General features: G+C 29.9%; 1 protein-coding gene across 1 annotated transcript in view; it reads right to left on the reverse strand.

Moving 5' to 3' along the window:
* The window catches only part of LOC111635449 (GPI transamidase component PIG-T-like), a 54,553-nt gene that overhangs the window by 4,850 nt on the left and 23,208 nt on the right, over window positions 1–26,495 (reverse strand). The window contains exon 9 of the mRNA XM_023380410.1: window positions 26,210–26,456. Coding sequence (XP_023236178.1) covers window positions 26,210–26,456 — 247 coding nt within the window. The remainder of the gene's footprint in view (window positions 1–26,209; window positions 26,457–26,495) is intronic.

A 26,495-nucleotide genomic window follows, 5' to 3' on the forward strand; every position in this document is an offset into this window, starting at 1 on the left:
ACGAACCCCCATTTAGAGTATTATTAATGAGAATATAATTCTATTATTTATTTATCAGGAATTTGTTATCAATAATTACTATAAATTCTGGAATTTTTTTGTACTGTTACAATTGTAATGTATATATACAACATCTAAAATATATGGAAATTAATTTATATCATCAAATATGATCTACCAAAATTATTTGAGAATTATGCTAGAAAATGCAAACAATAAATTTAAATATCATTCTGTATATAATAATTTTCTTATACATTAAATGGATAATTTAGTTGCAAAAAAAAATTATTTGATTAGAATAGTTCAACGTAATAAGGAACCAATTCAATTGCACAAATATAATTCAAAAACAAGAAACTTTAAATCCAGCAAGAACTTTTAATGAATGAATGCCTTCAATCCTCTCAAACTATCCATGTTCATTTTGACTATCCCAGTTCATTAAAAATAAGAAAATGCTGCAACTAAATTGCAATACAGATAATGCCCAAGGTGAAATATATCTATGACACTTGACCTTTTGAAGAAAACTCTATTGTGCTACAGGACAATTTGCTATCAATAGATATTGCTATCTTCTGATATTATATACTATTGTAAGCAGATAAAACCTGTTTTTATGGGTAATAAATCATCAAAAGTGATACTTTAGAGATAATGTAAAATATAAAAACTTCCAATTGTGAAGTTCCTTTCACAAATATATTAATTTTTATTGATATCTTTTATAAAATTGACCAAGTATAAGACATTAGAAATGTTTATGTTGTTAAAAAGAACTTTTTTCTTTTTAAGAATTTTATTACTTCCAATGTTTGTTTTCATAAATGATTAGATAACAAACATGAAATTAAACCAAACACACAACATATTAATTAAATACATGATGTATACACTTAATTAGTAAATTTAATTACCTAATTATTAATTATAGCAATATATTAATGACAAAATAAAGGCTAAATTTGTAAAGGCCTAAAATTATTCAAATTATTTGAAAAATACATAAATTTTATGAAGAAATATAACAAAGATATATATGTATTTAGATTTTAAAATTATTTATAAATAGAGAATTTAAATTTAGGTTTAATTTAATAATATAAATAATTGGTCATAAAAATTAATTTGCAAATAAATAATGCATCATCATAATATCAACATCTGTATATATATAATAAATTATTTCATAAATTATTATTATACAGTAAATAATAAAATTATTTCAGAAATATAGCTTAACAATGTTACACTATCTAATAGAGACTATTAATTCTGAATATCTCTCATTATAAATAAATCAGTATTCTCATATTTAATTCATGCTTGTCATTTAATACATAAAAATTTATTAAATTATAATAAAGATATCCTAATAAGAATAATAATAATTATTGCTATTGTTGATGTTTGTGTAATTAAAATATGATTTATTAAAAATTATTTCATTGCAGAATGTCTACATTGAATAAAGAAAGATAAAAATCAACAAAGATATTAAATTAAAATTTAATTAAGGATTTAATCAATAAATGATTTCTAAATTTTAATTTTAATCATAAAATTCTTTTTTCTTATTAATTTAAATTTAATTAATTTCTATTTTATATAATTTCATAAATTTAAAAAAACTTAATAAATTTGTGAATAAAATTTAAAAAATGAAATTAGTTCTTTTTAAAAATTTCAATGCATATTTTTAAAATTTTACTTCAACTTTTTAAAAAATTATTATTGAAGTGGTGAATTTTGAATTATTAATTTTNAAATAATGTTTTACTGCTGATATTAAATGAAAAAAATATAAAACAGATGATGTGCTTTATTAAATTAATATTGCAATCAAATTTAATGTTTCAAGAATGCAATTGTGTCTATTCAAGTGATTTATAAAAAAATGTTTTCTAAAATTTAATGCTGATAAATCAGTTTCATAAATTTATACAATTAAAACACGATTAAGCTAGATAAATTGAATATTTTTACTATTATATAATATCATTTTACAGCTGAAATTATTTATACAATCAAATAAAAATCATGCTTTATTACATATTTGTTTACAAGTAATTAAATGAATAATTAAATAACAATAAATATTTACTCTATTTGGAATAATCAATCCTTAAAGTTTAAAAATAAAGTAAAATTTAATTAAAAATCTTAAATAACAGAAATAAATTGTACATGTTAATCAAATAGCTTAAGTTAAGATCATGAACATCTTTTGATTAGGTTTATTAATTACATAAGATTTTATGAATTTTACATTTTTAAGCATTAAGTATATCACATGGAATATTATATGTAACCATTAATAGATGGAGCCACATATTTATAAATTATAGCAACACAGTAACTTTCCAGGTTGTTTGATACTGTATTTAATTTTTAATAATAAAAGATCTACAGTATTAATTATTATTATTATTTATTCAAATAGAAATTAAAATGTAATACGTATTTTCAAATAATTATATAAATTTAACAATTTTTAAATTTACCTACCATATGTTAATTTTATGAAAAGATAGAAACTAATTACACATAAAAAATTTAATGGATTTTAAGAAATACAAATGTAAAACTATATTAATTTTCTAATTAATTTATTAAAAATAATTAAATTAAATATAATAAAAAATTAAAAGGTTACATGTTAATTAATTATGGTAGATTTATCTAAAACAGTGTTTCTCAACCTCTAACGAATCGTCGTTCCCTTCAATAAAACCGTTACATAGTATCGCCCCCTTCACTTCAAAATTCCAATGCCGAGGGCCAAGGCTAACGCCAAATTCGTACTGAATTGAATAGACTAGTGACTAGTATAATGTTATTTGTTTAATTTTTTGTACAATATAATGAATAAAATATCTAATTATTCTTACTATAATGTTTTACTATATTGCCTAGAAAATTGTTTTTTGCACCCAAAATATAAATTGTTACTAATCACCCCCTCAACATGGAAAAACGCCCACATGGAGGCGATATCACCCCCGTTGAGAAACACTAATATAAAATATTTATTATAATAATTGTAAATTTTAAAACTATATTAATAATATATGTGAAATAAAGAAATTGTTAATTCCATTATTTCTATAATTCATTAATAATAATAATTTCTATTATTATTATTATTATTCATCNAAAGCATAAACATTAAAGGAAATTTTTTACTATTAAAAATACAAATCCATGAAACAATGCTGATGTTACCTATCCTGGATCAAAAGTATGTATGGATTATTAAGTAATTTGAATTTTTATAGAAAAAGAAAGAAAGATAAAAGTGTTACTGATGAATCAGATGACAAAAATGACATTTATTTTTTAATTGGGTTATAATGTCGTGTATTATTTAGTTCATAATATTTTCATTTATTAAATGCAAAATTTTGTTCTGAAAATTTTAGAAAACTATTTTAATGATTTTGTGTGATTTCCTTTAAATATTCATTAGAAAAATATGCAAAGAAAATAATCTGTTTGTAATATATATATATATATTACAAATATATTACAAAAAATATTATGTTACTTGACCCTAAACTTTTACAATTCAAACCAATATATATTGGTTTGAATTGTAAAAGTTTAGGGTCAAGTAACATAATATTTTTTGTAATATATTTGTAATATATATATATATATTACAAACAGATTATTTTCTTTGCATATTTTTCTAATGAATATTTAAAGGAAATCACACAAAATCATTAAAATAGTTTTCTAAAATTTTCAGAACAAAATTTTGCATTTAATAAATGAAAATATTATGAACTAAATAATACACGACATTATAACCCAATTAAAAAATAAATGTCATTTTTGTCATCTGATTCATCAGTAACACTTTTATCTTTCTTTCTTTTTCTATAAAAATTCAAATTACTTAATAATCCATACATACTTTTGATCCAGGATAGGTAACATCAGCATTGTTTCATGGATTTGTATTTTTAATAGTAAAAAATTTCCTTTAATGTTTATGCTTTTGTTATTGATTTAAATTTTATTTACAATTTTATTTATTTATTCTTAATTTTTAATTCTTGGTGCATGGTGCAGTACAACCTTTGTGGGAAAAAAATCCTTACCAACCAGCCAAACATCTATCATAATCAAGCTCTAGGCAAGAAAGATAAGACAGAATTAGTGTTGCTACCTTTTAATGCTAATGACTATAAATAAAACAAACATTTAATGTTTCCCAAAAGTCTGTAGGAATTTTCCAAGTAGGCTTTTGGGAAGTGAAGAGGATTGTTAAGTGTTCTCACATGAAATATTCCCCAATGCTGTATATATATATAATAGGCAAAAGAGAAGACTTTTGCTTTTTATATAAAATCTTATATCACTAAAAATTATTTTTTAATTATATTGAAATATCTCAATGTTTTATCAAATTTACAATTTGATGAAATATTAAATTTTTAACACCAAGAAATGTTTATCATAATCCTAATCAATTATCAAAATATCTGAAAAATGAAAAATGTTTCAGATCATTAAGAATTTATGGTAATTTAAATAAAAAAAAGTATACAGCTAGTTTAAGAATTTATGGTAATTTAAATAAAGAAAGTATACAGCTAGTTTAAGAATTTATGGTAAAAATAAACAACATATTAGTTTGAAAAATAAAAAATTAGTGTCTGTAAATTTTCGTCCGAAGGAGATTATTATTTTTAAATAAAATTTTATTTTCAATTTTATTTAAAAATAATAATCTCCATCGGACGAAAATTTACAGATGAAAATCTACATGTATCGTCACCAGGGGTCAGCTTTCATCAAATCTACATTTTCCAGCGCTTGTTTTTAGTAGATAAAAGCGGTATCACCCCAAACGAAGGTATGATAAATGCAAGAAAGACGTCTGAATGTCACCAGTTCCTTTTTAAGAAATTATTTGTAATTTTAATTGGATATATTTTTTTGTGTTTTTTAAAGGACTTTTTAAACTTCTGGCAACAAGTAGCCTACAAGGAAAGGTCTGTTGCCAAGAACGTGTATTGTCTGGAACACAGAAATAATAAATGGTGGTCCCTTTTGGGCAGACTGTCTTCAATTTTATTTTAAAAAATTAGTGTCTTTAGTGATCTGTAAAAAACTTTTTTTTTTTAAATAATACTTAAACTATAGTTTAAATTATAGTTTAAATAATTATAGTTCTTATAAGAAGAGTTTAAATTATCTAAACTCTTCTTATATAAATATATAAATCATAAAAATTATCTAAACTTTTCTTATAAGAAGAGTTTAGATAATTTTTATGATTTATTAGTCAATATTATTATAAAATTCATTTTAACATACAAGATAATAAAATAAGTAAAAAAAAAGACTTATCATTATATTTAGACCAAACGATCTGCCTGATTATATCAGGCTATAATATGACTACTATTTAATAATCAAATGCTAAGTAATTTTGCCTAGAGGTAGGCATTTGTGTTAATGGATGTTTATATTTCTGTATATTTAGTTATCTATAGTTTAATATAGGTTAATCCAGGATAATATACTAATTATCATCAATCTAATTAATCTTAATCTAGTATAATATGCAATAGTAGTATCATTAATTATGATTAATGTAATCCAGTAGTCAAAAATTCAATTTTCTCAATTTTCTATTATTCTTTTTTCCTTTTAAACATAGAAAACTTTAGCTTATCTAACTATATTCTTAATTTTAAACATTTTATAAAATAGTTTATAATTTAATTCACATAATTTATTAACCTAAATTTTATTAGAATATTCAGTCTTTAATTATAGTAGCTAATATAAAATCTCTTACTCAAACAATTTAACAATTGATAAAAATTATTTAACTATTTTATTTTATATTTAACAGTTTTAGTTTATATTGAATAATATTTAAACCTTCATATAAATAAAAATTAGAATATTTAGAAAACAAACTAAACATTTCTCAGTTTAAAACATTGTTAATTCATTTTAATGGTATATATATATATTTTTTTTTTTATTATATAACGAACGAACTGGATAAATATACTATTAATAAAACACACCTTTAATAATCCAGCTAATTTACGTATTTACGTTCTTTTTTGTGTTCGATTTTATTCTATGTTATAGTAACTGAAGAAGATCGTTAAGAAATGATCGAAAACGTCATTATATTATTAATTTTTATTAGCTGGATTATTAAAGGTGTGTTTTATTAATATTATATATTTTTTATTATGTAATTTGTTTAAAACAACAGGACAACATTTGTATGAATTAGAGAATTTGAATATTTCAATAAATTTTATAACTATAAAAATAATATTTACTAATTAATTTTTAAAGTCATTTAACTTGTTTTCAACATTTTTCTTTAGATTTTGAAATATTAAAAATCACATAATGAAAAAAATTTAAACTTACAAAAGCAACATAAATAGAATAAACAATATATTTAATATTAAAAATAACTTATTTTAAAGTATTTTTGTTGTTTTATTCAAGCTTCTTTAGTTGGTTGAACAATTTAATATAAATTTTGAAAGAACATAAGTAAAAACAAATACAAAGCAATGAAAAATAAAATGTTATTAATCAAGAAACTTAAATGGATTCTTAGAACTCTACAGAAAAAACAAGGCTAATAGAACAAGAAGGAATATAACCACTCCAGAGATAGAATAATATTAAGGAAGTGCATAAAAACATCTCCAGGACTAAATGAACTTGTTCATGAAACAGTTCCTTAATGATGAAATATAAAGTCACAACAATCTTTTTCTGGCAGGCTGGAATTCAGAGATTTTTATCTTTCCCATTGGATTTTCCCTGTGAAAAGATAAATTCTAATGCAAATTCCATAGTAACTTGCATTAAAATTTTTATTATTATATTGTTAATTATAGAACTTTTATTACGTAAATTTCATTGTCATGGAAAAATTCTAGTGCAAATATCCATCAGAACTTGACCTAAAATTTTTCCATCACAATCAAATTTACATAATAATAATTTATAAATTGCAAAAACAAATTTTTTTTTACCATATACTAAATCCTTAGAATTAAAGTTGATTAATCCAATTTTACAATTCTTTTAGTAATATAGAAAAGGTAATAAATTAAATTATTAAAGGATGCCTGACGAATTGAGACTCAAGCTATCTTTCAATATATCAATACCAAAATTGTTTAGTTTCGTAAAGATCCATAAATTAGGATGGCCCATTAAAATAGTCTTAATGAAGTTCAAAGCTCCAACAATAAAGATGGAAACAAAGCTGGATCAATTTATTAATAGTATTCTCTAAGNTATTTAATAATAATCTCCATCGGACGAAAATTTACAGATGAAAATCTACATGTATCGTCACCAGGGGTCAGCTTTCATCAAATCTACATTTTCCAGCGCTTGTTTTTAGTAGATAAAAGCGGTATCACCCCAAACGAAGGTATGATAAATGCAAGAAAGACGTCTGAATGTCACCAGTTCCTTTTTAAGAAATTATTTGTAATTTTAATTGGATATATTTTTTTGTGTTTTTTAAAGGACTTTTTAAACTTCTGGCAACAAGTAGCCTACAAGGAAAGGTCTGTTGCCAAGAACGTGTATTGTCTGGAACACAGAAATAATAAATGGTGGTCCCTTTTGGGCAGACTGTCTTCAATTTTATTTTAAAAAATTAGTGTCTTTAGTGATCTGTAAAAAACTTTTTTTTTTTAAATAATACTTAAACTATAGTTTANCAAAGTAAGTTATTAATACATAGAGTAATGGAATATTCCATCGTACAAGATATCGAAGACATTCAAAAAAGAACAAACAGAAATTGGTACAAAATAATTTTAAACTATCCATTAATCAATGATTATGTGCTAACAAATCTTGCATTTAATGTTAAAAAATTCATTATGCAACTCAGATTAAATCAAAACGGAATAATGTTAGGAAATAAATACATAGAATATGTGCAATCCAAATGCCCAAATTGTGGTACACCATTATCAAAAATACACATTTTTAGTAAATGTAACAATGAAAACAATAATGCTCAAAATTCTGAAATTAAGCAAATATTCAACTGTACAAACGAAAAGGATATGTATAAAATATTGGACAGAGTGAATGTTAATACTATCTTTAATCTTTATAATTATATGAGGAAATTTTTCAAACAATAAACAGTTAATTTGCTTGAAATTTCAGTAACTGAATGTCCACTTGCTTTCAATCTCTAAATTTCAATCACTTCTTCTGAAGAAAATTAATTTTCTTTTTCTTTGGGCATCTTGATTTTTCTGTTATTTCTTCATTAATTTCAATACTAACCATTATAAAAATGAGATTTCACGAGATTTTATTATTAATAGTCATAACTGATGTCATTCATTATTAATTTGTGAAGTAATTTATAAATTAATTAAAATAAACTATTATTATTATTACCTAAACTTTTGGGACAACATCAAAATCTAACAAAATTTCTATTATTCTAAGCAATTTAATAACTATTAAATCTGTAAATTTATCATTTTAATGACATTTAATATGATGCATTGCAACCTCCTTTGTCTTATAAAATCAATCAAAAGTTCAATATTTTTAAAAGTTTCTCATGAAAAATCATTTTACCTAAACTTTTGAGACAGACCTTATATAGTATAAGACTATTTGCAGAAAAAATTAAAGCATATAAGATATGCAATTCCAAAATTTAATCCAGATAAACATCAGAAAATACAAAACAGACTATAGTAAGGTTACAGTTGATGAATCTGAGCTATTGTTATTGTGCAGATGGAGCCAGTAGACCAAATGCAAATCAACCTAAAAGGTCTATTATGTATCCCATGAGAGATTACTTCAGAAGGCTGATCTCATTAAAAAAAGATCTGAAGGAAAGCTTAGGGTTTTCACCAAAGCTCAACAAAGTAAATCCAGATGAACAAATCCACCTGAGCAGAGATCTGCACATTCATAAATAAGATGCAGGGGAGTCTCTTCAGCAGATCTGAAAAAGTAGCAAGAAGCTAAGGAAGAAAATTTCAGTCAGCACAGATATTTACAAAAGTGACTAAAACCAGTCACAACACTAATAAAACATGGATCCAAAACTAATAGTGACAGAGGTGCTGGTGTCTGTAAGTAACAGTCAGATAGAAGCCTTTTACCACTTGGCAGGTTTTCCACTACCTATTACTTGATGTGTTTTCACTATTTTACATAGAATCCTATGTCCTCTTAATAAGACTATCTTCATTGTTTCTAACAGTTGGACTGACTTAAAGATATTTGACTTTTGTTGTATTACTTCAGTACTTGTTGGGACTGCTATTTGCAACTCAATGAGATGGTTACTAGGGATTGCAATTGCTGGATCCCTCAACCAGCAATCCAGCTGGATCCAGCACATTATTCGGCCTGCTGGGTCTGCAAATACTCAATTAACTTTCTAAATACTGGCACAAAAGTCTATGCTGTTAGTGTTGCCACTTTGTTACATGCACTATCGCTCAGCGGTGAGAGCGACATTGCCGTTTAGTACGGCACATGCTACACCCCGTATGCCTGACGAATTGAGACTCAAGCTATCTTTCAATATATCAATACCAAAATTGTTTAGTTTCGTAAAGATCCATAAATTAGGATGGCCCATTAAAATAGTCTTAATGAAGTTCAAAGCTCCAACAATAAAGATGGAAACAAAGCTGGATCAATTTATTAATAGTATTCTCTAAGAAATTACTATATCCTGAACAGCCCAAAAGTATAATAACCAGAATGCAAGCTCTTGATTTAATGTCTGGAGTTCTTAATGATGCTAAATTATAAATTTTTCTATCTTTTCCTCAAAATCCAAAGACTATTTTCCTAACAGTAAGAAATTTCCATAACTTAAGTCAAAAGAAAGAATGATATATGCAAACCATCAAGTACAAACAATGGTTTACGATTTACATTACATATTTGAAAAAGTTATTATCTATAATAAAAAGGAGCATTCATAAATTTCTTACAGTTGTAAAAATAAATCCGAAAAAGTCAGAAATAATGATTTTTAGAAACGGTAGTAATCTACCTAAAAAACACGTTGTTTTACATTAAAAAAGAAGTGACAATAGTAAACGAAGTTAAATTTTTAGGAATAATATTTACACCTAATTTATCATTTGAGAAACATTATAAGAGTACAATAAACAAGGCAAAAAACTTAATTAATAATTTAATAGTATTATTTTGTAAAATCAAAATGAAGAATGTGCAAACTCAATTTCAGCTGTTCAATTCAATTGTAATGAATTCAATGGGTTATGCTTCCCCAATTTGGAGCATAGGTAAATTTGATGAATTAAAAAAAATACAAAATATATTCATTCGTAGAATACAATTGGAATACAATATCCCAGGCAGTGCGCTTCAACTAGAAATTAATAGATACAAACTAAATACAATATTGATAAAAAGATATATTAAATGGTTTAAAAAAATAATTACTTCCAGAGACTTAACAACAAAAATACTGTATTTACTATATGAAAAATCAAGAGATACGGACTTTAAACATAATTGGATAGTATAACTATCAAAGATTTTAAATACATATGGTTTTTCTATAGAATTATTCTTGGATCAGACTAACAGTTTTGAACAACAAAGTAAGTTATTAATACATAGAGTAATGGAATATTCCATCGTACAAGATATCGAAGACATTCAAAAAAGAACAAACAGAAATTGGTACAAAATAATTTTAAACTATCCATTAATCAATGATTATGTGCTAACAAATCTTGCATTTAATGTTAAAAAATTCATTATGCAACTCAGATTAAATCAAAACGGAATAATGTTAGGAAATAAATACATAGAATATGTGCAATCCAAATGCCCAAATTGTGGTACACCATTATCAAAAATACACATTTTTAGTAAATGTAACAATGAAAACAATAATGCTCAAAATTCTGAAATTAAGCAAATATTCAACTGTACAAACGAAAAGGATATGTATAAAATATTGGACAGAGTGAATGTTAATACTATCTTTAATCTTTATAATTATATGAGGAAATTTTTCAAACAATAAACAGTTAATTTGCTTGAAATTTCAGTAACTGAATGTCCACTTGCTTTCAATCTCTAAATTTCAATCACTTCTTCTGAAGAAAATTAATTTTCTTTTTCTTTGGGCATCTTGATTTTTCTGTTATTTCTTCATTAATTTCAATACTAACCATTATAAAAATGAGATTTCACGAGATTTTATTATTAATAGTCATAACTGATGTCATTCATTATTAATTTGTGAAGTAATTTATAAATTAATTAAAATAAACTATTATTATTATTACCTAAACTTTTGGGACAACATCAAAATCTAACAAAATTTCTATTATTCTAAGCAATTTAATAACTATTAAATCTGTAAATTTATCATTTTAATGACATTTAATATGATGCATTGCAACCTCCTTTGTCTTATAAAATCAATCAAAAGTTCAATATTTTTAAAAGTTTCTCATGAAAAATCATTTTACCTAAACTTTTGAGACAGACCTTATATAGTATAAGACTATTTGCAGAAAAAATTAAAGCATATAAGATATGCAATTCCAAAATTTAATCCAGATAAACATCAGAAAATACAAAACAGACTATAGTAAGGTTACAGTTGATGAATCTGAGCTATTGTTATTGTGCAGATGGAGCCAGTAGACCAAATGCAAATCAACCTAAAAGGTCTATTATGTATCCCATGAGAGATTACTTCAGAAGGCTGATCTCATTAAAAAAAGATCTGAAGGAAAGCTTAGGGTTTTCACCAAAGCTCAACAAAGTAAATCCAGATGAACAAATCCACCTGAGCAGAGATCTGCACATTCATAAATAAGATGCAGGGGAGTCTCTTCAGCAGATCTGAAAAAGTAGCAAGAAGCTAAGGAAGAAAATTTCAGTCAGCACAGATATTTACAAAAGTGACTAAAACCAGTCACAACACTAATAAAACATGGATCCAAAACTAATAGTGACAGAGGTGCTGGTGTCTGTAAGTAACAGTCAGATAGAAGCCTTTTACCACTTGGCAGGTTTTCCACTACCTATTACTTGATGTGTTTTAACTATTTTACATAGAATCCTATGTCCTCTTAATAAGACTATCTTCATTGTTTCTAACAGTTGGACTGACTTAAAGATATTTGACTTTTGTTGTATTACTTCAGTACTTGTTGGGACTGCTATTTGCAACTCAATGAGATGGTTACTAGGGATTGCAATTGCTGGATCCCTCAACCAGCAATCCAGCTGGATCCAGCACATTATTCGGCCTGCTGGGTCTGCAAATACTCAATTAACTTTCTAAATACTGGCACAAAAGTCTATGCTGTTAGTGTTGCCACTTTGTTACATGCACTATCGCTCAGCGGTGAGAGCGACATTGCCGTTTAGTGCGGCACATGCTACACCCCCTCTCTACTTCACACTGCCCACCCTTTTACCTCTGCTGATCTAATTGCCGGTTGACTTCTGCTCTCACTAAATAAAGTGTCTTCGCGCTAAATAAAATAAGTAACTCCTCTTCTAGTCCTGGTGCATAATTCTAATTTACTGTCGGTTGTGACGTCAATGAATCACATGACAGAATGATTGCAGTTTAAGACTAAGGGGAGCTGCAGCCTTGTGGCTCGCTTCATTCGCCACTTTCGCTGTGAGACTACTCGCCGCTTTTGCGGTTTGTCCACGAAACCTAACCTATCCCTCTGGGAGATGCCATCACTAGCTAATAGAAAACCTTTTATTTCAGCTCAATCGATATTTTACCAGAAACAAAAATAAGAAAGTTTTCATACTTTTTTCCAGCAATCATGCAATGATTGGGAGTCGCGTCACTCTCTCTGCTAAGCCTATTGCATGTTTAACAGGTAGTCTGGCAGATATTGATGCTGACACACACTCTATCGCTCATGGTTGGCTAATACTATGCCTTTAAGGAATGGGAAGCCCATCAAAATATAAACACCATTGTTGCCACTGACGGAGTGAAAACCACCAACACCGTGACTGCGGCTTTCGTTGACTCAAAAAACATCATGGCCCACTTCTCTCTCTACCTTGAAGCTTACACTTGACAATAGAATACGACTTTTAAAAAATCACCAACCAAAGATGACACGTTTTTGCAAAAATATGTAAAAGAAACAAAGGGCAAAGAATTCAGTTTGATTCTTGACTGCCGCACTAGGTGGAACAGCCTCCTCAGCATGCTGAAACGTTTCTACAGTGTAAAAGTTTGCATCGATAAACCCTTAATAGACACTGGCTCAGACAGTAAATTTTCCGCTGACAAGAGGTCACTAATCAATGAGTTGATCACCAGTCTTCATTCTGGTTAAACTGGCCAAAGAAGCTCTCTGTAAAAAAGAGTCAAGTTTGATAACTGCTGACACAACCCTGAAATTTGTCTTAGACAAACTAAAAAGCCAGGACACAATCTTGAGTGCCAACCTTTCTGAGGCACTCCACAAAAGAATCAGAGAATGGTATCTTTCTGAAGTCACAGGGATGCTGATTTACATACAGAACCCAAAGAAGTATGACCAAAAATTTTGAAAGCCTGATTATTCTTTCACAATGTCAAAAAAAACTGTAATGCACCAGGAGATGAAAAATATGCTGAATTGTGTAAATACATATGTAGTGGAACCAGCAGCAATGGTAGAGGATGTTATGAAAATGGAAAACGATGATCCAGATAACCTAGATTCCCTGAATTTCACATTGGAACAAGAATTGGAGATCCAACTAAGGCATGAGAAAGAAAACTTCATGAAACAGAAAGAAAATAGTACTGAGAAAGATTATGATAAGTTATTAAAAAAGGAAATGGCTGTTTATGAAAGTGAGGGAGTCAGAGGTAAAAACTTATCTTTGATTTATGATTATTTGATGACCCTGAAACCAACTAGCATAGAGGCAGAAAGGGCCTTCTCTGCAGCAGGATATATATGCAGTACATTAAGAACTAGGTAGGGAGACAACGCCATCAATACCATTTGTTTCTTGAGATCCAACTTCCAGAAAAGTAAAAAAAAATAACAGAAGTGATTGATTTAATTTTATTTAATCCTTTAAAATACTTTATTCAAGACAAGACTAATATTTTATAACTTCTACTCTAGTTCTATTAAGTAAGAGTTTTTAACTTTTATTCTATAAGTGTTTAGTGGGCTAGGCTAGGCAATTTTATTGTGAAAATTAGTGAGAAACTGAGACTACCTAGTTAGTTAAAGAGTTAATTAAATTAATGAGTATCAGTATCTTAGATATATGATGATATGAATGTATATGATTCATGATTGTGATAATAATAACTAACTACTAGACTAATAGTCACTGGATGACAAAAAAAATAATGCACCACGAAGGACTTGTTGGATTTGAATAAAAATTGGTATGTTGCATCATCTTAGCTAGATATGTAAATGATTAGCTTTTGAGAACAGGTTCTTGTGACATATCGCCACCAGAGGGAAAAAAGTGCTTCCTCTGTCTGGTATAAAGGTGCACGCTGTGACAACTTGTGCATATGTTCTGCGCTTTTATTCATGGATGTGACTTCATTGAGTGACAGACATGCCTCTACGACGCATTCGACAGTCTTACACTCAGTTAAGTGAGTTTGAGAGAGGTTACATCATTGGATTGAGAGAAGGAGGGTTGATGGTGGCCAATACTATTGGATTGGCCACCATCTGAACCATTCTGATAGAATTGTTAGGATGTGTTATGAGCAGTGGGTAAGTAGGGGTACACACGAACAGCAAATGAGCTCTGGACACTATCGACAGACCACCAGAAAGGAGGATCGTCTCATTGTACATCAAGCACGGAGAGCGCCTACAGCTTCATCGTCTACCATTCATGCAGTGGTGGCACCTGCATTACAGAACCGTGTATCCAGCTGCACCATTTCCAGGCGCTTAATAGAAGGCGGATTGGTCTCCTGATGCCCACTATGTGTTCTACCATTAACAGCCACCCACCGATGCCTCTGTCTGCAGTGGTGTCGTGCACAACAATCATGGACAGCTACCAACTGGCAGAATATTGTCTTCAGCGATGAATTCCGCTTTTGTTTGGGGGCTCACGATGGCTGTGTGAGAGTATGGCAGTCCGCTGGTCAAGGCATCAACCTGGCCTATACTGTGGAGTGGCACACGGGCCCAACCCCCAGTGTTATGGTGTGGGGAGCCATAACATATGACAGTAGGACACCTCTAGTTGTCATGTATACTACCCTCACAGCCCAACGATATGTGCAATACATTCTCCAGCCACATGTGTTGCCCCTCATGGCAGGTCTTTCGACAGACATATTCCAGCAGAATAATGTCCGGCCATACACCGCAGCAGACTCCCAAGCATGTCCACGTAACATTGCCACACTTCCTTGGCCTGCATGGTCTCCAGATTTATTGTTAATCAAACATGTGTGGGACCAGCTGTGACAGTCACGGGATCTGACACATCTTGAGTCCCAGTTGCATCATGCATGGACAGATATGCTGCAGAACATTATTCGCAACCTTTATGCCTCCATGCCAAGGCTTATTACAGCTTGTATCCGCACTAGAGGTGGCCCAATGGGATATCTAGCATCTGCATTGTATTGCATATTATTGCACAATAAAGTATGTTTTTGCTTTATGGTTGTAATCATATACCTGTCTAGCTATGACAATGTCACATACCAATTTTTATTCAAATCCAACAAGTCTTTCATGGTGCATTATTTTTTTTGTCGTTCAGTGTACTTACTCACTACTTCACTAACACTAATAATTAAATTACTTACAAATAACTACAGACTGATATGTAGAGCCTATATAAGAAAACTGGTAAGACTGATAACCACTTAGCCACTGATTATCTGTCCTTACATTATTATAATATAATATATTAATATAAATTAATTTGTAGAATTACCTTTGCTATTATTTAACTTAAAGATTACATTATAATTATAATCTAACTAAACATTTAAAGTTAATTATCTCTATCTCAAGTGTTAAACCAAACCAAAGTTAAGTTTACTACCTAAACGTGTAAGAAGTTTTACTGATTTATAGTGACCAGTCTAAATAATAAAAGTTTCTTAAGTATTTTCTAAAAAATGCTTTATTTCTTTAAAAAAAAAACCATAAATTGCTGGATAGATAGATAACACTTTATTGCACCAAAAATACATCTGTACTGGAATGATGTTGGTCCAGCAAAAATCCAGCTGGATTGCAATCCCTACGGGTTACCCATAATAAAGTCTTTCTCTTGGAGTGCTAGACCATTAGGAGATAGTTGGCAATGTAATGCTAATTTATTGGTCAAACAGGATGATTCATATACCATTGTAGGATCTGAACCAGCCTTTATATTTCTTATAATATTTTCCTTAGAGCTATTAAAGTTTGTACTACTTCCAATCATTGTAAGCAGTTGAGGTTAATTCCTGATTTAAAGCAGAGTAAGACTTTTTCATCTAGCCTATTTGCTAGGTGAACTAGAGAATTCTTGTCAAGGTGAGTGAGAAAGGAGACCAGATAAGGCATGTCACAAATGAACCGAGATAACATTCTGTTAGAATCTACAGAAAAGATGTCTTCCTTTATCATGTCCCTCAATACAGCAATATGTACAACAGTATTTGGTTTAGAAGTAAGTTGACAAGTATACTTGAGCCTATAAATGTCTCTCCTCACCTCAATTTGAATGAACAGGTGTAGAGGAAGAACCATTTGGAGTAATAGATATGCAATGCACTGCAAACTTTGAAGATTAATCTGACAGTCCTTACCAGTACCATGGCCATCAAACAAAGGTAGCATAAGCTATTCTGATCAATAATAAATCCAATAATAAAATTTAATAAAATAATTAAATAATAAAATAATCATCATAATAAAAATCCAAAAGAGGATATGTAGTTGTAGTTTGTCAAGAGTACTTCTACATAACCAGAATATATGCCTGGCCTTGTCTAACACCCATCTCAAGTTGTAAAATCAACAACAGGCTAGAGTCAAGTAAAACCTCAAGATACTTGATCAAGGAAGAAAAATGTATCCTTTTACCACAGAGAAGAGGTTCAGAAAAACCCCTTAAAACTCTTCTGAGATTAAAGGGAGCAATAATAGTTTTGTCAAGACTGATGCTTTAATTAAGCATCAGTCTTGAGTAATTAAGTATTAATTGATTAATTGATTAATTAAGCTATTAATTGAGCTATTAATTGAGTAATTAAGCTATTATTCATGCACCAGCTTTGCATACAAGTCAGACCTCTTTGAAGGTCTGACAGAGTACTGGGAAATTTCTCTGTGCAAAGTAGAACAATATGTAACTCTAGGCATACAACCAGAACCAATAAGGTCATCTATAATGAAAAGGTAAAAACATACCACTTTGAGGGCAGTCTTACATAATAAATGCTCTCAGGGAAATACCAAAAAGGGAAATCATCATGCTTTGATGGCTCTCATGACTAACCACATTGATAAGCAAACTGAAGAGAATGAAGAGAAAACCTATTCAAATAAATGTTCCTTAGATGCCTATCAACGAACTTTTCCAATGTCTTAATCAAAGATATTAAATTAATAAATCTAAAAGACAACTTCAAACTAAGATTTCTTGTCAGGCTTAGGATTGAAAATTACATAACCAGGCAGATGACACACAGCTTAATGCCAGACAGGAAAAATAAATGTGACAGAATAGAAGCTGAAGTATCAGCTTTATTTGGCAGCTGAGCCAGAATGAAGCCATAGGCCAGCTGACTTAAATGAATGAAATGATTTAATTGTCTATTTGTGCCTAATAAAAAGTGCCTAGTACAAAAAATCCAGAACAAGTTTCTTAACTTTCCCAGCAACATTTAATTAAAATAGCATTTGTAGTGCCATCTGTTTTGATATTTTATTATTAAAAACTTCTAATATTTTTAAGTATTATAAAATGGCAAAAGCTTAACTTTAAGGGCAGGAATGAGTTTTATAAAAAAAATTGTAAATGCTAATAACAAGTAAAATCGTCATTAGAGAGGTTGAGGCGCACGTTTTAAACGTGTAAACGTGTACGTATGATGTTCGGCGCCGCTTTCCCGTAAGCCTAAAAGTTTGACAATGGTGTTTGGATAGTCGGTGGAATCACGCTCGACATTCCAAACACCATCGTCAAACTTTTAGGCTTACAGGAAAGCGGCGCCGAACGTCACACGTACACGTTTACACGTTTAAAACGTGCGCCTCAACCTCTCTATTAAGTCCAACCCTACTCAAGATGTGACACATGACTTCCTTTATCTCCCCCATCCAGTCGATCTTTAACCACCAAAATTTAATAGCATCAATTCCCTTAATACACAAACTTCCTGCAAAATTTCAGAAATTTTTGACAAAGCACAGGAGTTATTAAGCTTCAAAGTGGGTAAACAAAATCAAGTTCCCCCACACGAATATTCATACATACAGAAAAGATCACCAAATTGTTTTGCATTTCTTGACAATTCAAGTCCTGAGTTCAAATATGTAAAAATCTTGGGGAATCATTTTTTGACTGATAGCCATACTTTCCCTCATACCGGCCAAACCCGATTTCAGGCCAAACTAGTTTATCCTACGCATGTCAGGATATACTAGTTTAGCCTAAATACTTTAGGCTTAACTAGTTTGACCTAGGCCAAACTGATTTATGTATTACAAATAGGTGCCAGTGTAAAAAAAATGATTTTGTGTAATTCGAAATGCCACCACAGTACACCTGGTGGTTAAAGTGTACCTAGGTAACCCCAATGGCGGTGCTTCGGTTAGGTTAACTACATTTTTAGTAGACGTTTCCTTTTTCTTTCTTTCGTTCAAGAACTACCGTGAATCAATAACTAGTGACATTAAACAATGGGCGGCCTGCCGGCGGCTCCCCTCCAGGAGGAGTCTGCCGGGAGCACGAATAGTCCAAAGTGCCGCCATTGGGGTTACCTAGGTACACTTTAACCCATCCTGTAAAAATAAATAAAAGATTAAATATTTTATATGTTACACTAAGAAACACAAACAAGTTCATTTTTAAGTTTAGTTTGACTTTAAAAGTTATTTTTATTATTTTGTTTGAATTTTTGAAAATATTTTCAAAAATTTTTTCAAAGTCAGCAAGATTTCTAGTTTCAATATCCAATGCCAATACCAAGCCATTATTGATACTTTAAGACTGATACTAATACCAATACTGGTATCAATACTTTTAAACTACTCATGATACTGGTATCAATATTTTTCTGGTATCAGGACATCCCTACCCACTCATCTCACATATGCCATTCAATACTTGTCACCCAGAGCAACAGATAGATCTCTTTCACTAAAAGAGAATGTTGACCATGTCACCCATGAAGATATAATAGCCATGACTAAACAAATCAGAAGTTCTCACAAATGATATATGACATAACCAGAGTGAATCAACCTTTTTTATTTTTTCACTTATCTAATTTGAATGAAACCAAAGTCAAAAGTAATTGTCACTTTTAAAACCATGAGAATTTTACAATTCTTTGACAATAAAAATGTTGAATTCTTATAAACTATTGTTTCAATGCAGTTACATATAACAGTATAAAAAGCTTGTTACTTCTTTGAATTGGATTTTTAAAGCATATGTAAAAATAAATTTTCTTTACTTTTAGTTATAAAACAATATATTTTTTTCCAAAACATTAATCATTTATATAATTTTAAGAATTCAAAAGGCAGTTTATTTCATGAATATATATTTTTACTCAGTATGTATAATTTAGCCATATTAATACTTAAATAATTCACCTAGAATGTGTATAATTCATTATCTAAACATTCATTTAAAAAATTAGCAATATTAAAAAGAAGTTATGTTAAATAATAACTTTTCAAATTCCAAATATGAATATTTAAATAACTAGCAGACCCCACCATGCATTGTTATGGCTATAAATGTATCTATTATAAATGTATAACACTTCTCCCGTGGGGGGATTTTTCGAAAAATTCCTTCTTAGTGTACATTCTCTTGATGTACCCTATTAAAACACAATCAAAAAACACAAAAAACCACATCTAAAATAGTATAAATAGAAGCAGAGTTCTTCACGGTAAGCCTTAATCCTGTCCATCTTCCCCCCAGTGGAAGGAATTTTGACATTTATATTATATAAAAACACATGCGTATTCGAATGCAACGTTGTGTCAAAATTTCAAAGGAATCGGTAGGAACAAACAAACATTACATTTTTATTTATATAGATAGATAGATGATGATCTGCTTTAGTTTATCCTCATAGAAAAGCAAACTTATGTCGTCGTACTCGCAGAGTTAGCACCATCTGTTGGACATAAAAGCATTAATCCTAGATGATATATTTTAATTTATATGAATGTTTAACAGAATAATATACAGCCTATGTCCACCCTGAGGTTCATTCTAAATAGTGGTGAAAAAATTTTTGAAATCGGATGAGCAGTTTCGGAGATTACCCCCTACATCCAAACTTACAAACTTTACCTCTTTATAATATTAGTATAGATGACAAGCATACACTATTTCTTCATCTAATTTAGCTTAATTCTAATAAGCTTATAATATTTGCAAATGTAAGTTTATTTTTATAGAATGTTTAACTAATAAATTATTAAATTTAACAAATCATTTTTTTAGTCACCAGCTAAATCTTTTCCCATGCTATGTAGGATTTAGGTAAATGATATTAACAAATAGAAAAAATATACAAAAAGAAAAACATGATAATTCTCTAAAAAAGTTGAATTCTGAAACATTATCACATTATTAAACTTTCTTTTATGTGAATCAGTTTCAAAAATTTGTCATAGATGTTTGTGTAAGAAAACTTTCACAATTTTTTAAATAGTGTTAAACTGAATATTTGGCATTATTCAGTATTCAAATATATTCAGTCACAAAGGTGTGCCAATTTCTTCTCTATAAATCTCATCAAATTTCTTCTTTAAATCTTGTAAATTGTTTCCTATATCCATATAACAGTATTTATTTGGTATTTTGCCAAATACTAAACATTATATTCAATATCTGGATCAAATACTTTCTCAAAACCAAACTATTTGACTAAATATCCAATTTTGAGAGAGAAGAAAAAAGGAAAATAAAACACAAAATGAAATGAAAAATTGAAAACTCATATTCAAAATGTTGATGTTTACAGTAAAACCTGTTCTCAATAACACATAAATCTTCCTAAATGAGAAAAATTCTTTGATTAGTAGTGATTTTTGGTGTTAAAAAACTTTTTGTGCTGTAATTTGAAAAAATTGTAGACCTATAAATTCCTACTGTCATCCGTCCATCTGTCTTTTCTTAATCTCGAGAACAGAGTTAGATAGATGAATGCTAAGACCAGATATGGAAAGTTTATGAGCAGGAGACCCTGAACTACATGACCCTACTAAATTATTCTCCAGAATTAAAAACAGACACTTCCAAAAAAAAAAAAAAAAACAAAAACCAGAAGAAATCAACAATGTCGTTTATCAAATTCTGTGTACATGTAGCAGCACCACAAAATACTATATAGGTCAGGCATGGCCAACATATAGCCCATCTAATGAATTTATGTGGCCCACGATCAATCTTTCAATATTAGCTACTCACATCTGAATAGCTCTATGAAAAATTCTGACACCTAAAAGAAAGAAAGAAAAAAAGGTCAACAACTCATTGTGTGTTTAGAGTTAACCCTCCATTACAAATCTCGTAAGTACAGTGTAGAGTATTGATAAAGCATGATAATGTGAAAAATGTATCTGTAATCTCTATCTACAATTTAGTCTCTATGGGGTGACACCACAATGAGATCTTGCACCACCTCAAAATCTTCCTAGGGCAGCCTCTGGTTTAGCCCATGAAAAATGTTTTCTTTCCAATTTGGCCTGGGGGGCAAAAACTGTTGGCCACCACTGATATAGGTAAGAAAAAAATGAAGATTAGACTTAAGGAGCATATGACATTTAAAATATGACAGAAACAACTCTATAATTTATGAACACTGTACACTAAACAACTGCAATATAGATTCAAATAATGTAAAAATCTTACAAAAAGAACAGGATACATACAGCAGAAAATTTAAAGAAAGCATAGAGATCTTAGGTAATAAAAACAGCATAAATAAAAATCTCAGTGTTACAATAAACAAGAATTGGTTAAAAATATTATAAAAATGAAATGAGTATAATGTAAAATAAGTATTATGTATAAGCATTACAAATTATAAAAATTATAAAAACAAAAATCTATGTAAAAAGAATCAAATATATTTAAATTAGCCAGAAAATTTGTCAAGAAAATTCCAAAGAAATAGTATCTTTAAGTAATCCAAAAGAAACCTTTATTCTAAGTTAACTTTTATACTAGAAAAGTTTGAAAACTCTGGCTAGTTTGATTCTTTAAGTAAATAAAATTATGTAAATCAATATAAGATTACATGATGCAGATGGAAAATTCTGTAGAAGTGTGTGCATGAGAACAGATTTCCTTTTACAACAATCCTAATGAAGTGCATTGTTGTAGTTTTAAGGGATAATTTTAATTATTTATAAATTCTATGCAAGGAAAGCTAGAACTTCTGTAAATAAGTAATATAAAACCTTTGACACTTTCTAGCAATTTCTTTAATCCGTCCAGATATTAAAAATTTGTTTTCGAATATCTGAAGTTCCAATATTGTCGAATCTGAGGAAGGCCATTAAATATAGCCAAAAACGTTAGTTTGATTAAAGAAATTGCTAGAAAAAGTGTCAAAGGTTTTATATTACTGATTTATAAATTTTTAATTGTCTTCAAAGTATACAATAGATATGTTATTCAAAGTTTTATATGTTTATAACTATATTATAACTTATTGTACTTCTTCCAAAAATGGCAGAATAGAATGCATACTCATGCATTCTATTCTGCCATTTTAAGATGCACCTGGTTTAAGATGCTTTGATAGCAAATCTGTAAAAACATCAATTAAAATAGTCTCAGAAATACAAACAACAGAAGTGAACTTAAATTCACTTAACATAAAAAATGGAATAGAAGGTATGTTTGTAAATTATATGTATTATTTATTGTAAATGGTTTGATATTATGTAATAATTATGTACATTTAAAATTAGTTGACTGGAGAGGAGCATTGTAGATCCCAAAACATGTAAAAACAAATATCAACTAAGAGCATATAAACAGATAAAATAATGCCTAGTGTTCATTTAACTGCACTATATCATGCTTACGAAACAAAAATGTAGAACAACACAGTTTCAAATTGGTACAAACAGAGTAGATTTAAATTAAAATACATAATAGAAAAACAAAATAATGTATTTAAACATAAAGACATGATTTTTTTAAAAATTAATACATATATATTGTATGTAATGATTGCCTGTTCAAAATTTACCTAAACTATACAGTAGAGCGTCGATTTTCCGAAAGTCAATCATCCGAAAGAATTCCAGTCAGCAAATTTAAATTTTCGCCAGTGCTGTGGCGCTTCAATCTTTGGCCATGTCTTGGGCTACTCAAATATTTTATGTTTTTGATACTAAATTAACTTCTGAAGTATAATTTTTATATTTTTCAATATATTTATTTTGTTTGTACAAAATAAAAAAATAATTTTTAACGATACAATAGTCTTTGTTAGGCTTAACATCGACGAAAATTCAACGCGAAGCGACACGCAACGGAGAAAAATTTCGACATCGGATACATTAAACTATTTTTTTGTACGTAAATCAGTTATCCGAAATATCAGTTATCCGGACAACCCCAATCCCCAATTGATTCGGAAAATCGACGCTCTACTGTATTTGTAATCAATATCAAAACAGACTATAATAATATATTCTAGAACAGGGGTCAGCAACCTGTGGCATATGAGACAATTTTCAGTAGCATTCTGAATAGAAATGTAGTAAAAATTCTATTTTAATTATTAATTACACATTTAAATGGAAGCCATAGTTCAGTGTAGGCAGTGGTACATTAAAAATGAATCTCTTGCATTTATGCTCCGCATTAACACAAGAGATTCTACATGTTATGCATGCACGTCACATGTAAGAACATAAATCAATTAACAACTTAACTTCAAAAATAAATACACTGGACGACAAAAAAAATAACGCACCATGAAGGACTTGTTGGATTTGAATAAAAATTGGTATGTTGCATCATCTTAGCTAGATATGTAAATGATTAGCTTTTGAGAGCAGGTTGTTGTGTTACATCGCCACCAGAGGGAAAAAAATGCTTCCGCTATCTGGTATAAAAGTGCATGCTGTGACGACTTGTGCATATGTTCTGCGCTTTTATTCGTGGTTTCGACTTCATTGTGTGACAGACATGCCTCTACGACGCAATCGACAACCTTACACTCAGTTAAGTGAGTTTGAGAGAGGTCGCATTGTTGGATTGAGAGAAGGAGGATGGTCATACCGTCGGATTGGCCGCCATCTTAACCGTTCTGATAGAACTGTTAGGATGTGTTATGAGCAGTGGGTAAGTAGGGGTACACACGAACGGCAAACGGGTTCCGGACGCCATCGACAGACCACCAGAAGGGAGGATCGTCTCATTGTACGTCAAGCACGGACAGCACCTACAGCTTCATCATCTACCATTCATGCAGCGGTGGCACCTGCATTACAGAACCGTGTATCCAGCCGCACCATTTCCAGGCGCTTAGTAGAAGGCGGATTGATCTCCCGATGCCCAGTACGTGTTCTACCGTTAACAGCCACCCACCGACGCCTCCGTCTGCAGTGGTGTCGTGCACGACAATCGTGGACAGCTACCGACTGGCAGCGTATTGTCTTCAGTGACGAATCCCGCTTTTGTTTGGGGGCTCACGATGGCCGTGTGAGAGTATGGCGGCCTGCTGGTCAAGGTGTCAACCCGGCCTATACTGTGGAGCGGCACACGGGTCCAACCCCCAGTGTTATGGTGTGGGGAGCCATAACATACGACAGTAGGACGCCTCTAGTTGTCATGCGTACTACCCTCACAGCCCAACGATATGTGCAAGACATCCTCCAGCCACATGTGTTGCCCCTCATGGCAGGGCTTCCGACAGGCATATTCCAGCAGGATAATGCCCGGCCACACACTGCAGCGGTCTCCCAAGCATGCCTACGTAACGTTGCCACACTTCCTTGGCCTGCACGATCTCCAGATTTATCGTTAATCGAACATGTGTGGGACCACCTAGGTCGCCAGCTGCGACAGCCACAGGATCTGACGAATCTTGAGTCCCAATTGCATCATGCATGGTCAGATATGCCTCAGAACATTATTCGTGACCTCTATGCCTCCATGCCAAGGCGTATCACAGCTTGTATCCGTGCTAGAGGCGGCCCAACAGGATATTAGCGCCTGCACTGTATTGTATATTACTGAACAATAAAGTATGTTTTTGTTTTATGGTTGCAATCATATACCTGTCTAGCTATGATGATGTCATATACCAATTTTTATTCAAATCCAACAAGTCCTTCATGGTGCGTTATTTTTTTTGTCGTCCAGTGTATTTTTGAAGTCCATTATAACCAAACTAATTTTGATAAAATATATAACAAACTTGGTAGAATCATGTTAGCAGCTGGAATAACACTATAAGTTAGGTTCAGTACAACACCACTGAAAGGTTGCCAACCCATTCTAGAACATTTTAAGTGTATAGAGAATACCTTCAGCTATGATAGCTATTTTGTTCAACTTTCAATTATTCAATTTTTCAGAACATTCAGCTACCAATTTAATCACTTTAAAATAAATAAAAATAATTTACATTTATTAAATTAATTTATAAATGCAAATTATTTTTATTTATTTTGAAATGTTTAAATCGGTAGCTGAATGTTGATTTAAATATACAAAGCATAAATTATTTTATTTACTTAAAATATTCAGTTGTTAATTTGGCAACAATGAGTGTTAAAGCCAGTTCATCAAATCACAGATTCAATTCTATTTTTAATATAAATATTTGTATTTGTTGACTTTTAATTGAAATTATGGTTGATAAAAGCACATTGTAGCCACTATTGTTTGTAATAATGTACATATTCAAAATTATCTAACTAAACTAAAATATAAATAAAAATTTTCTTACTGTGTTTCAATTGGTTGATAAATTGATGGAATATAAGAGTAATTAGCAGTATGTTGAACTACTGTACTTATAATAGAAGAACCGACATAGAAACCATGATTAGCATCAGGTGGATATTCAGTCCATTTTAGAAAAGCACGTTCAAATTCAAAACTAACTTTAGTGACTGAATTGGGTGATAACGTAAAAATCATTTCTAAGTGATGTGGTTGTTCTCGGTCTCTCCCTGGCTGATAATACTGAAATTCTATTTTAAAATGTTATTTTTTTAATTTTAAAAATATAA

This window comes from Centruroides sculpturatus, unplaced genomic scaffold, assembly GCF_000671375.1.
Source record: "Centruroides sculpturatus isolate CEXI.00-Female unplaced genomic scaffold, Cexi_2.0 scaffold819, whole genome shotgun sequence".
Lineage (NCBI taxonomy): Eukaryota > Metazoa > Arthropoda > Arachnida > Scorpiones > Buthidae > Centruroides > Centruroides sculpturatus.